The following is a 12,274-nucleotide window of genomic DNA, read 5'->3' as shown; positions in this document are numbered from 1 at the left end:
TTACTCACATGTATTTTAAAAGGAAAAAGCATAGGCACTCTCATCTTGAATTAAATAACAAACTGAAAAACAAAGCCTAATCTCTTACCTTTTTGATGACTGAACACTGAAGAACATCTTATCATGCTGAAATATGACAGGAAAACATTTCTGTGGACGAAAACGCCTTTCATTCAATACAAGCAGGCCCCTCAAGTTCCCGCTTAAAATCAGCCTCATCAGACCCAATTCTAAGAACACATGGTGTTATCAACTCCCCTCACTCGCCTCGCGGGTGTTTTACAGTTTCTGATGCACAGGCGACATTAGATCAAAGACAAACATCAGCAGGGGACAACCGACCCTTTTTACCTGTGGGGAGTTATTTTGTTTTCGCACTCTCTCTCTCCATTTCTTCATGACACAGCAATACCCACAACCAACGATTGTTATGCAATAGGGTGAGTCGAAAAATAACTTTTTTTTAAAATTTCGATGATGGGTAGTGCGGGAAAGGTCCCATTGGTATAGCAAAGTGCACATAAAAAATTTCAATTTTTTTGCACAATTTCTTGATCTGCCACAATTGGGTTGAAGTTTTGACCAAATGCTCTTTTTTCATGTTTTTAGCCAAAATTAGTAAAAATAGTATGTTTCTATTTTCAATGATAAAATGCACGGAAAAGGTGCCACTGGTGGCACTTAACTGTTATAAAAATTTTGAGGTGTGTAGTATAGTTCTTTCCTTCGCCGGAAATGAGTAGAAGTTTTGGCAATTTTCAGTTTTTTTAACGTTTTCAATAAATTTTCTCAAATAGTAAAAGTTTTGTTTTCGCCATATTTCTCTGCCATGAGTGTATAATTTTATCACATGTGATGCATTTTTATATGCGTGATGTGTTATAAATGAACTACTTATTGCGTATAAAATTTCAAATTTGAAATGCGCTATTCGAAAATTTTGTTCAACTGTGTTCAAAATTAAGGTCAAACAGCACAGAACCCAACAAAGAACTAAAGATGGTGTGGATGTACAGAAAATTTCTGCCCATACTTCCAACAGAGAGTTTTTATCTTCACCGTTTTAGGTAATAAAAGCTTCTATCGAGTTGAATTTCTGCATTTTAGCGCTTTTACTTCTGTTTCAGTTTTGCTGCAATGAAAGCATTTCTTCCTCCATGACCATCTGCAAATTCCATGCTATTTTAGTAGTATTTCTATTTGCTATACAACTGGCCTAGACTTGAGATTCTAAAATTGTTTCAGATACTATGCTTATTTCAGTTTCTTGTAGGGAATGACATTTTGTGATTTGAGGTTGACTGACATTGGTTTAGAACCAAACCAAACATTTCATCATATTCTGTTTACCTTAATTTTAATTTTTGGAACCTTAAACAATTGAATTTCTTGATCCTTGTATCTTCTTTTAATTACTATCTATTTATTCAATTAAAATTCATCACATTGTTTTGATACCTTGGTTTTCGTCAGTTTCCATTGCTGTGGTAGAATTGATGTGAATTCTTAGGATGGCTATGTTATTTACTTTTTTTGATCCCTTTGCTTACTCAGGTCATTTATTTCGGCTAATCATGCGGGCAAAATAATTCATATTACGAACAATCCGAGACATCGTAAGGCTTCTTTGAGTTTCGAGGTACTAAAGTGCAAGCAAAAAGTTCTGTAGGCAGCTGTGAGCCACCTAGCCTATGTTGGCTATCCTGAAACTCTGGAGAGCACAGTCCAGTTGAAGCAGTTGCACAAGCCTCAATTATGTGTTTTTGGTCTGTGCTCAAATTTTCAGTATTTTCCTTTTCTTTTGCCAATGTAGAAATACAGTACAGAGGTAACCTAAAATGATTATCATAAGTAAGTTTTCACATGCCATCAGCTTGGGTTTGATTGGGCCAGAAAGTCCTTAGGTTTAGTACTTTTTCTTTCATATTTATCAGATGTCAGACTGGGGTTCGTTCATATGAAAAATGTACACCAAATGTTGCAGTTCCTTATTTTCTTCTTTTTTTTCTTAACACCGGCAATGACACCCACCGTTGTTTTTTTTTTTCTTTTTCATGTTCTTACGGGAGTGCTGTTTCACTTGACTGTTTTCAGTTAAGACATAGTAACTTTGTTTTTACTTTAAAAGATTTATCAGTGATTAAGAACAAATTCTGCGTTACTCCCGTTGATTTTGAACGCAAATCAAGCAGAGAGCTGCACTAAGTTTTCTAAAAGATAATTTCAAATTAAAAAAATTATACGCAATAAGTAGTTAATTTATAACACATCACGCATCTAAAAGTGTATCACGTGTGATAAAACTTTACATTTATGATGAGAAATATGGCGAAAACAAAATTTTTACTTTTTGAAAAAATTTATTGAAAACGTTAAAAAAATTGAAAATTGCTAAAATTTCTACTAATTTGCGGCGAAGGAAAGAACAAACCACGCAACTCAAAATTTTTATGAGAGTTAAGTGCCACCAGTGGCACCTTTTCCCGGCATTTTATCATTGAAAGTAGAAACATAACTATTTTTACTAATTTTGGCTAAAAACATGGAAAAAGAGCATTTGATCGAAACTTCAACCCAATTGCGGCAGATCAAGAAATTGTGCAAAAAAATTCAAATTTTTTATGTGCACTTTGCTTTACCAATGGCACCTTTTCTGCAGTACCCATCATCGAAATAAAAAAAAAATGTTTTTTAACCCACCCTATTGCGAAATACCCCAGAGCTCCCGACGAGAGGATGGTATTAGTAGACAACTGCTCAGGAAATTTCTGAAAAACCTTCTTTTTTTGGAAGAAGCAAATAACGAATTTCAGCAAGAACGAACATGTGATTGAAAGAGCAATTTTTTAGCAATTAAGTTTTTTGCATTGTCATTTTTTGAAGTTCCCTGATGGAACTTAGTGTTTTCCTCGATGGAAAGGGGGGGGGGGATTGCAAGAGGTCTCTGAAAGGAAGGAGGGCAATTTCTCCCCTTGCCTATCCCCTACAGCTGCCACTGTTTTTGGCAATTAAGCCATAGGTCTACAATCTTCCAGATGAAGAACAGAACTAAAATTATCTGGTGTCCAAGTTGTCTAGTGTCCCTATATCCAAATGTTCCTAGTTCATAGGTCTTGGATTACATAAAACAGAGTTAGGAGAGTTACTAAGTCCGATTTTAAACAAGTGAGCACCAAGACAGTCGTGGCCAGTCACTGAAGAATTTCTTCACTGTCCTTCAACTTCATGTATAAAAGCTTGCTCAACGCAAGCAAGCAGCGACAGCTCTGCGATAGATTGGTTGATTTTATCCAGACCGCACCATGTGGAGGCCTATTATATTACATCCCCAAGTTGTCTCTTAACTGTTGAATGTTATAGGGATATCATGAATTTTCGCCTTTAAGAGGTTGAGGCGTTCTGAAGAGAAACTGCTACAAAATATCTATAGCTTTTTTAAAGTTTTAAAAAGTTTTAAAAAATAAATAACTGTTATTAGTTTCAAAATTTTATTTTTTCTTTTATTTAGCCATATGTACTTTGGACTGGCAAACAGATATTCAGCCTGATTCTAAAGCCAAACAAAAAATGCAATGTGCTCATAAATCTCAGAAAGGCTGCAAAAGGAAAATCTAAATCTCCATACATTGGGAAAGAAGAACTCTGTCCTAATGATACTTGTAAGTAGAATAACTTCAAGCCTAAAAGTTTGATAACTTTACTTGTACATTGCTGAAAATGTGCATTTTTAGCTTAATTTATAATTTGCAAATGTATATATTTAGAATTTTGATTTTTTAAGCAAGCTTCTCAAGCTTATTGAAAAAGAAAGGTTTTTCCCCCGCATTGTATGAATATTAAAAATATGTATAAATAATAGTGAATAAATAAATAGATAAGTTTAAAGGAAATATTAAAAAATTTAAAATTACATTTGATACTAGTTTTGGCTGTGTTTGAATGAACAGTACACATTTATAAATTTATGCTTTTTAATGTTGGTTTTATGCTTTATAACTACTGGAGTTTGCTTTGGAGCTCAATCATTCGGTCACATCATTACCAATCCTCAGAGTATTGATAATGTTAATAAAAGTAAAAATCATCATGCATAATTTGTCTTATTCCTTTAAAATATTTGAAAAGTATCAACAGATTGTCGCCTCAGATCAACAGTAAGTCGTCTAATCCCAGTAATAACACTAAACTATCTTAATGTTGCTCTGAGGTGACGACATAAAAGTATTGTAGTAAATATTGTTAAATTATGATTTCAATTAACTCTCTAAACAGTTGTACTGCATTTACTCTTTGTAGTATTGATTAAATTTTAATGTGCAAAGTGCAATTGATATGCGTATAGTTGTGTGTTACACTAGGCTACTGTAACTTTACTGTAGTGCCAAATGTGATTTGTATGAAAAGTAGGTCTTTATGGTATATTCAGTAAATTACCGCCCATTCGCCAGATTTAGGTCTTTATGGTGTTTGATCTGCTTACTTAGAACTAACTACTTTGATAATCATATTTATGTGAAATGTGGTGCAAGGAGATTGAGCTTGAATCAGACATTATTTCTTTCACTTTTGCATTTTTCTCTACGTAACAGATTTCGAATTGCTCCAGGAATTTTTAGTGTACCTGGTAGATGCTGCTATATAGCAGGATGTGGAAAGTTTTTTCAATGGAAGTCAAACTAGAATCTGAACTTTAAACGGGTTTCGCTAGAACAGAGCTTTAAAAAATCCCCTTACAACACTTTGCATACATCCCCCACAGCCACAAATGATGTGAAAAGAAAAATGATCAAATGAGGCAGTGAGAAGCAAAGGAATGTAAGTGACAAAATTAAAAATTTGAAGATAACCTGTATAAATGGTAGATTAACCTCTCCTCTGCTTTGGGGTGAGAAATAGTACTAGTAGCCTTAGTGGGTGCTGATGTACAGCATGATTTAGAATTTTTTTTAAATGGAAACCTACTTAGGATCTGAACTTAAAACGCAATTTACTTGAAACTTACATCCTTAAATAATCCACTTACACACTTAAATAGTCCCCTTACCTCCCTCTGCTTCTCCTGCCTCAAATAGGCTTTGTGCTAAAATGAAAAAACAAGGTAAATAAAGCACATTTTCGAGAAAATACAACATATAGCTATTTGAAGGCCACAATAAAACATTTTTCTCACTACTATTTTGTTCTGTGTTGAGCATTTTTGCACTGAGGAAAGGCTCCCTTGTGGCCTGTTTTTTTTGAGAATTTGTGCTTTATTTATGTTGTTTTTTTCATTTAAATCTCAAAATCAATTGCCTATTTTTGTTAGATGTCTAAGAATCATAACTTGTAAAATTTAAATATTATGAACTTTTGTTTAATTCTAATAAAGTTAGATAGCTTTTTTTAAAACTGCTTATGTGGTTCTCTTACCAATATGATTACAAATATTTTCTTGGAATTCAGTGAAGTATAAATTGTGTTATTTCACTTTAGTTGTCAATATCAGAAACAGTGAGCTACTCGCCGGCACCATGAACAAATCAACTCTGGGTTCCGGATCGAAAACAACGATTTTTTATATCCTTCTTCGAGATTATGGGAAGAGTTATGCTGCAAATGCTATGCTTCGTCTTGCCAGACTCGCTTCTTACTATCTTGGTATGGTTTGAAATGTACCTCTTCTCGAGACTTGATATTACAGCAATAATTCATGCTTCGTTTTGCCCCTGCAAAATATGTTTATCTTTGCCTATGATTGTATTATTATTATTTCATTACCCCACATTTGTTAGAAATGCAGACTTTTTACTTCCTTTTACAAAAAAGGAAGTATTGTATTCGCGAAAAAATGTTCACTCAAAAATTGGCCTTAATTTCCATTTTTCTCAACCCCGAATGAATGTTGAGTTTTTTTTGCGACCCTATCACATGTGGATGTATGCGTAGGAACGTACTGACACCCGAAATATCCATTTTGACGACTCCCGAGTTAATTACAATGAATTTTCTCATGACGTCCGTATGTACCTTGTATGTGCATATGTGTGTATGTATCTCGCATAACTCAAAAACGTATGTACTAGAAAGTTGAAATTTGGTACGTAGACTCCTAGTGGGGTCTCATTGTGCACCTTCTCTTTTGGTTGCATTTGGATGTTCCTAAGGGGGTCTTTTGCAGTTTTTTAGGTGGAAATCATTGTTAATTTCGATGTAAACTCAATTTGTGTTATAATTTGTCGGACACTTGGCAATATATCGCCAGTCTTGTCGCCAACTTGGCGACAAATTTGGCGATTTTTTTTTCTTTTCTTTTTTTTTTTCTTTTTTTTTTTAATTTGGTTTCAATTTGGCCACTGTTGGTGATATTTAGAGACTAAACAATTGAATCACATTAAAATTGCCAATAATGGCAAAATGACATTAAATTGGAGTAAAAGGAAGTCATGTGATGCCCACATCAGCTCGTTTTTTTTAACCTCTCCTGGTTTTTAATGAAGTTGAACTGACAAAAATGCCACCAAAGTAAATAAAATACCTCAATTCTGCAGAGTATTAGGTAATTTTCTTGGTGGTAGATGAAAGTACTAAACAAAGGGCACCATTGGTGAATGTTTTTTCATTGCTTGTTTAAAGGAAATGGTTCAAAAACGGGCCACTACTTTCATTTTCTATCTAATGATTTACCTGTTGACACTAAAGGGATAGTTTTAGTGCCAATGACTCTTAAAAACATTCATGATAGTGATCTTAGCGTTCAAAAACCATTACACCAGTTTTAAGTGTTTTAAAACTTCATGATTACATAAAAAGGCAAAATCAGATTTTTCAAGATGTGGTCCAAAAACGGGCCACTTGAGGGAAAACTTTTTTATCTCTTAAAAAAAAATAAAAAGCATGAAATTTTAATTAAATTTTTTATTAAATATCATCTTAAATATTTTTATGAAAAATAAAAATCATTTACTGCATTTTTTAGTTGCAGAAATTACAAATGTAGTACACCTTTTTTTTCCATCACACACTCGGATGTCTAGCCTTTCAGCAGAGAATCCACACTTCCTCTGCAATGTCATCTGAAAAAAATCTGTCCTAAAATATGCATATTACATTGCCATCATCAGGTTTATCAAAAACAAGAACCACCAACTTGTCATCCTTGTCGTTGTCATCGGTAGGAAGATCGGTGTGGTCTCCTTTCGAGTCTGACTACTGTCGTTGGGAGTTCCTCTTTGACTTGTTGACTTGAAGATTTTATATGTTTTCTCTTTTTACGAGCAACTGATTCCATGCTCACAGTTTTCCGACTGTTGTTCAATGCATGCTCTACTCTTTTTGCCACTTCGTCTTTGTAAGGTGATCCAGTGATGATGCAAGTCTTGGCACTCTTGCGGCCACGATTGTTCTTTTTCTTCACAATAGTAGGGATTGGAGATATTCAGGGGCGCCGACTTGCAAAAATCATTGGGGGGGGGGGGCTGGCCCAGTCATCACCGGGGGTTTAGGGGTTATGTAATCCCATGGAGGTTCCCCCCCCAAATAAAGGTCGATTGTTGTGCCTTGAAAATGCCAATTTACATATTTTCTGGTGTGTATAATTTAAAAACAAACAGTATGTGGCATGGCGTTTTCAAAGTAAAAAAATCCAAAAATTGGTATACAAATTTTTCTGGTTCAACTAGATCATGTCACTTGTCTTAGTAAGAGACATTTTTTTGTTCTATTTTATGGGGAGTCATGCAGTGCCGTAGCTAGGCATGGAAAAGGTAAGGCGCTTGACTTGCATTGAAGGGCACTGCCAGAGACACCGACTTAAAAAATATCGGGGGAAAGGGGGCATGCCGCAGGAAATTTTCTAAATTTGAGATGAAAAATAGTGAGTTTTAAAGTTTTTTAAAAATCATATAATCAACATTAGAACCTCGAAAACTCGACAAGCCCGACACATATTTTTTGGCTTCGAAAAACGGAAGAAATAAATACAAACACACACAGTATTTTTGTAAAAAGGAAATTTATTTTACGCATGCTTTTTAAGACCAGTTGTCTTTACATTAGTGATATCGGCTAACATATTCAAGTGTAAACGCAGTCTCTCAATGTCTAGGTCATTTTTGAAAAACTCAGTTGATTTTTCAAAATGTTCTCTTCTCTTTCACCTCTGTTTAATAAAAGCAAGCACTCTTGTTCAACTGCAATGACCTGTGTGCGTCCAGTTGATGTAAATCGCCCAATAATGCTAAATTGCACTATTTTACAAACCTCAATGTATATTGCCTTGTAGTACAGTCAACTCCCGTCTTACGCGAGGGATGCATTCCAAGACCTCTCGCGTAGGTCGAATTTTCGCGTTGTGGAAAAGGGTATGTGTACATTTTTTTTATAAACGTACCCAATTATTTTAGACACTTGTGAACACCCCCCCCCCTCAAACTGTTAAAAACCATCTCTTAACTAACTGTACATTACTGTCTCTTACATAAAGAACTGAATGTTTACTTGTATTTAAAAAAAACGTTTTATTCAACATAAAATACTGCTACTATGTACAAAATCAATGATTAATGGGAAAGAAAGAAAAAATAAACCGGTATACGGTAGACACAGTATATAGTAAGAAAAGCAAATGCATCTTTAGTTGTACTGTACAGTCGATCAATTAATGATATTCGTACACAATACATGAGCAGTTTCCATTTTCATAAATTTTTGCAAGACACTAGTCGGTGAATTTTTACGGATTTCCTTTTCTTGACTTGTAATTGTATGTACGGAAGAATCACTCATACCTAATTCTCGTGCTACCTTCAACGCATTTTTTAGTTGACCATCAGCTTTTCAAGAAGCTCTAGCTTTTCTTTAATTGTCATGAAACTTTCTCTTTTTATCTTCACAAACTTTAGATGAAACAGCGCTCTTAGGTGTCATTATATTTCATTAACTTTCGCATTTAAAATGAAAAGGGAACTTCTACTCTCAGCGATGCTAAAAGGATAAAGATCCATTCATGAAAAAAAATTTTTTAGTAGCCAATAACAAAGCTGATACGAACACACCACGATTCCCTTCCGAGAATTTTCGTGTTGCGGTGAGGAATTCGCGTTAGGTCTGAATACTGGAGAAAAAATCGTGTTATAGCTATTTCGCATAAGTAGCGCGAGTCAAATGTTTTCCTTTGGGATTTTGAAAGTGTGCGGTAAGCTGCCTTCATTGTTTTCATACTTCTTTGGTACACGTCGATTCCGAGGAAGGGAAGGATCATCATTTTGTGAAGGTTTTCTTTTAAACACGATTCCCAAAAGTATTTAAAACTATCACGCCTCCCATTTTATATACAAATCAAACTCTCATATATATATTTTTCCAGATCAGCAACACTTAGGTGAGCGCGCCGCAGCGCTGCCCACCGGCAACAGACTTGACCCGTAAGTTCGCGCACTGGGACAAATTTTTACAGTACTCGCAGCACTGTAACACTATCATCATCCGCACCACTCATTTTCAGTTAACCTGCTTACACAACCGTAATAATTATTTGTTTTAACTCATTATTGAATATATTTTACAAGGTAAACTATCTTCAAACAAGGAAAATAAAAGATAAATTTATGAGTTTAGAAAGCATAATGTAACTTATAATTTTCTTGATTTATTGGGGGGGCTCTGCCCCCTCAAAAATATTTTTGAGGGGGCTTGGGCCCCCTCAAGCTCCATGGAGTCGGCGCCACTGGAGATATTTCAAATGGACTGACGTGTTGGGATATTGAAGTTTGACTATTTAGTAGTTGATTCGGGATGCTGGACCAACTACGCAGAAAGTATTCCACTGTTAATCACAAGAAAGTAAATTCCCAATAAAATCAATCCGCCAAAAACATCGCTTACACTGTCAGGAATGTAGGTTATATCCCACAACCTTTGCAGCAAAACATCAGCAAATTCTTCACTAATGCACAGCTGCAACTTAATACCAGATTTGGTGGTAAAACACAAGTAGAAATTCAGTTACTGAATTTGGTAAGAAATTTCAAATGCTAAATTTGAAATTATTTCCCTTTTTCTAGTTCTGGAGTCCCCTTCCTCCCCACAGTGCCTTACAGCAAGTCAATTTAAGTCATTATATTAAGTCAGAACTTTCAAGTATCAAAAACAGCGTGTTCTAAAAACGGGCTACCAATGGTGGTCGGTAGCCCATTTTTAGACCACTCAGTACTTTTTTTTTTTATGGTGTACTAAACCAGTAGGGTCAGGTGAGGTGAAATGGGTAATTTATTAATCTTTGAGTTACAGGGGAAAAAATCCAAATTTAAAAAAAATAAAAATACTCATCTTATTTATAATTATTTGAATTTATCTTGGTTCAAGAAAAAACAAAATGGAAACAGTCAGTTTAATGGCAGCGTTCTTGAAAGTTACATTGTAAAAATCAAAACTGTAACTGATATGTTTGAAACTTTGTTTTCAGGGTTTTGTTTGAATTTAGATAGCAATCTATTACTGTTATTTTCATTTAAGGAAGTCTCCTTTGTCAACTGAAAAAATCAGAAAAGAAAAATTCCATACATTTTAAGAGATATATTAAAAAACTTGAAGTGGGTGGAATGGGTATGCTATTAGGCTTAATGACATAGACTGCGGAATTAACATTTTTTTTCTCATTAAAAGTTTTTTTCTGAAGTAAGTTGTTCCTTTTCTCGAAAGTTTTATATTCTGAAATCCTTATGTTATGGAGTTGCTTATGGTTGCACTAAATCTGGTTGGATGGAAGACAATCTTTGACGAATTGTTCAAACCTTTTGCAAGGCATCTGAAAAGACATGCAAGCCAACTGATATATGAAACTGTAAAGCATGCTATCAATAATGAAATTATCATTTGCCTGCCGCCTAATATGAGTCATGCCCTGCAACCACTAGGCAAAGCCAGAGCTGACTAAATAAATTGAAAACCAGTCTGATCAAACTTCCATTCCACTAAGCTTATGTACAAGAAGTACAATATCTACAGGAGATTGGGTGCAAGTTGAATACATTGCTAAGAAACTTAAAAAGTATATTATTGCTCAAGTTCTAGAACCTTTAAATACTTTTGCTTATGTCGTAAGAATTCTTAAGAAGTCTTTGATGAGAAATTTTCCACCTTCCCCAATAATGCAAAAATGGAGATTGAAGAGGAACAGGTCATCAAAAAGTTAAGTCAGCCAATCCTCAATAATTGTGAATATTATACTTTTAATCGCAGTGAAATTACAGACTATAATGTTCAATAGATTTTCACCCTTATATTTATATATTTTTGTCAAAAAAAAATAAATAAATTCATGTTTTCACTTTGAAATTTAATTTAAAATAATACTATCCATTTCACCGAACCCCATGGGGTAGAATGGGTAAAAAAAGTCTTTGAAATAACAGCTTTTTTACTAAATAATAAAATTATTTCAGTAATAATAACTATGGTTATATAAAGTGTATTGTTGAAATGTCAAAACTCAGTTATGATTTTTCAATTGTTGGCTATCAGATTTAAATAGTTTGATAATCATTTCAAAAATACCTGTTTTTATACCCATTCCACCCCATCTGACCCTACTAAAGAAATAAATACTTCAAATCAAGTACACTGAAAAAAAGCCCATACATAATCTACTTTGTTTAAATATACAAACCACTTACTTCACTGTATAAATTAGAAAGATATAAATTAACGCATACAAGCTTTGAAAAGTTTTGAGTTCTTCAAAAGCGAGTGTTTCTTACAAAACAGTTCCTGAAAAAGCATGTGCTTTAGCTATCAAGGTCATTTGCTCACTACGCTTTAACCTCTTCCTCTTGATTCATTCGGTACCATTTTTGTGACTGTGCATAGCCCCCTTCCCTCATTTTCAGCAGGGGGCCCATACTTAGACCACTTCCTCTACATCCAGCAGCAAAATAGTCAGTTTCTCATTTTCTGAAGAAAAAAAAAAAAAAATTACCTGCATGCGCATTGGGAAGTGTCCCTATTTTTAACGATTTTTAAAGTAGAAAATTATTAAACGTGCTGCTGAATTCTTTATATATTGTGTTTTTAATGTGAGGTTTTCAATTTCACTTTCAAATCTCCTTTCTTTTGATTTGGAACACCATTATTTTAGTGTTGGCTCCTCCAAGAGGCCCTAATTTTCCTGAAAATAAAAACTAAGATACTTTTTAAATCATTTTCTCTGTATTTTTACAAATAAATAAATAAAAAATTGAAATATCAATAAAATAAATAAATGAATAAAAAAAAATAAATAATAAAAGTATCAATAGAA

At 34.1% G+C, this 12,274-nt stretch overlaps 1 protein-coding gene across 1 annotated transcript in view; it reads left to right on the top strand.

Moving 5' to 3' along the window:
* Positions 1-12,274, top strand: part of LOC129231103 (DNA-directed RNA polymerase III subunit RPC1-like) — a 135,831-nt gene that overhangs the window by 83,989 nt on the left and 39,568 nt on the right. Inside the window, exons 18-19 of the mRNA XM_054865353.1 lie at positions 3,509-3,659; positions 5,473-5,637. Coding sequence (XP_054721328.1) covers positions 3,509-3,659; positions 5,473-5,637 — 316 coding nt within the window. The remainder of the gene's footprint in view (positions 1-3,508; positions 3,660-5,472; positions 5,638-12,274) is intronic.

This window comes from Uloborus diversus, chromosome 1 (genome assembly GCF_026930045.1).
Source record: "Uloborus diversus isolate 005 chromosome 1, Udiv.v.3.1, whole genome shotgun sequence".
In the NCBI taxonomy this organism is placed as follows: Eukaryota; Metazoa; Arthropoda; class Arachnida; order Araneae; family Uloboridae; genus Uloborus; species Uloborus diversus.
This window is presented reverse-complemented; position numbering and strand designations above follow the sequence as displayed.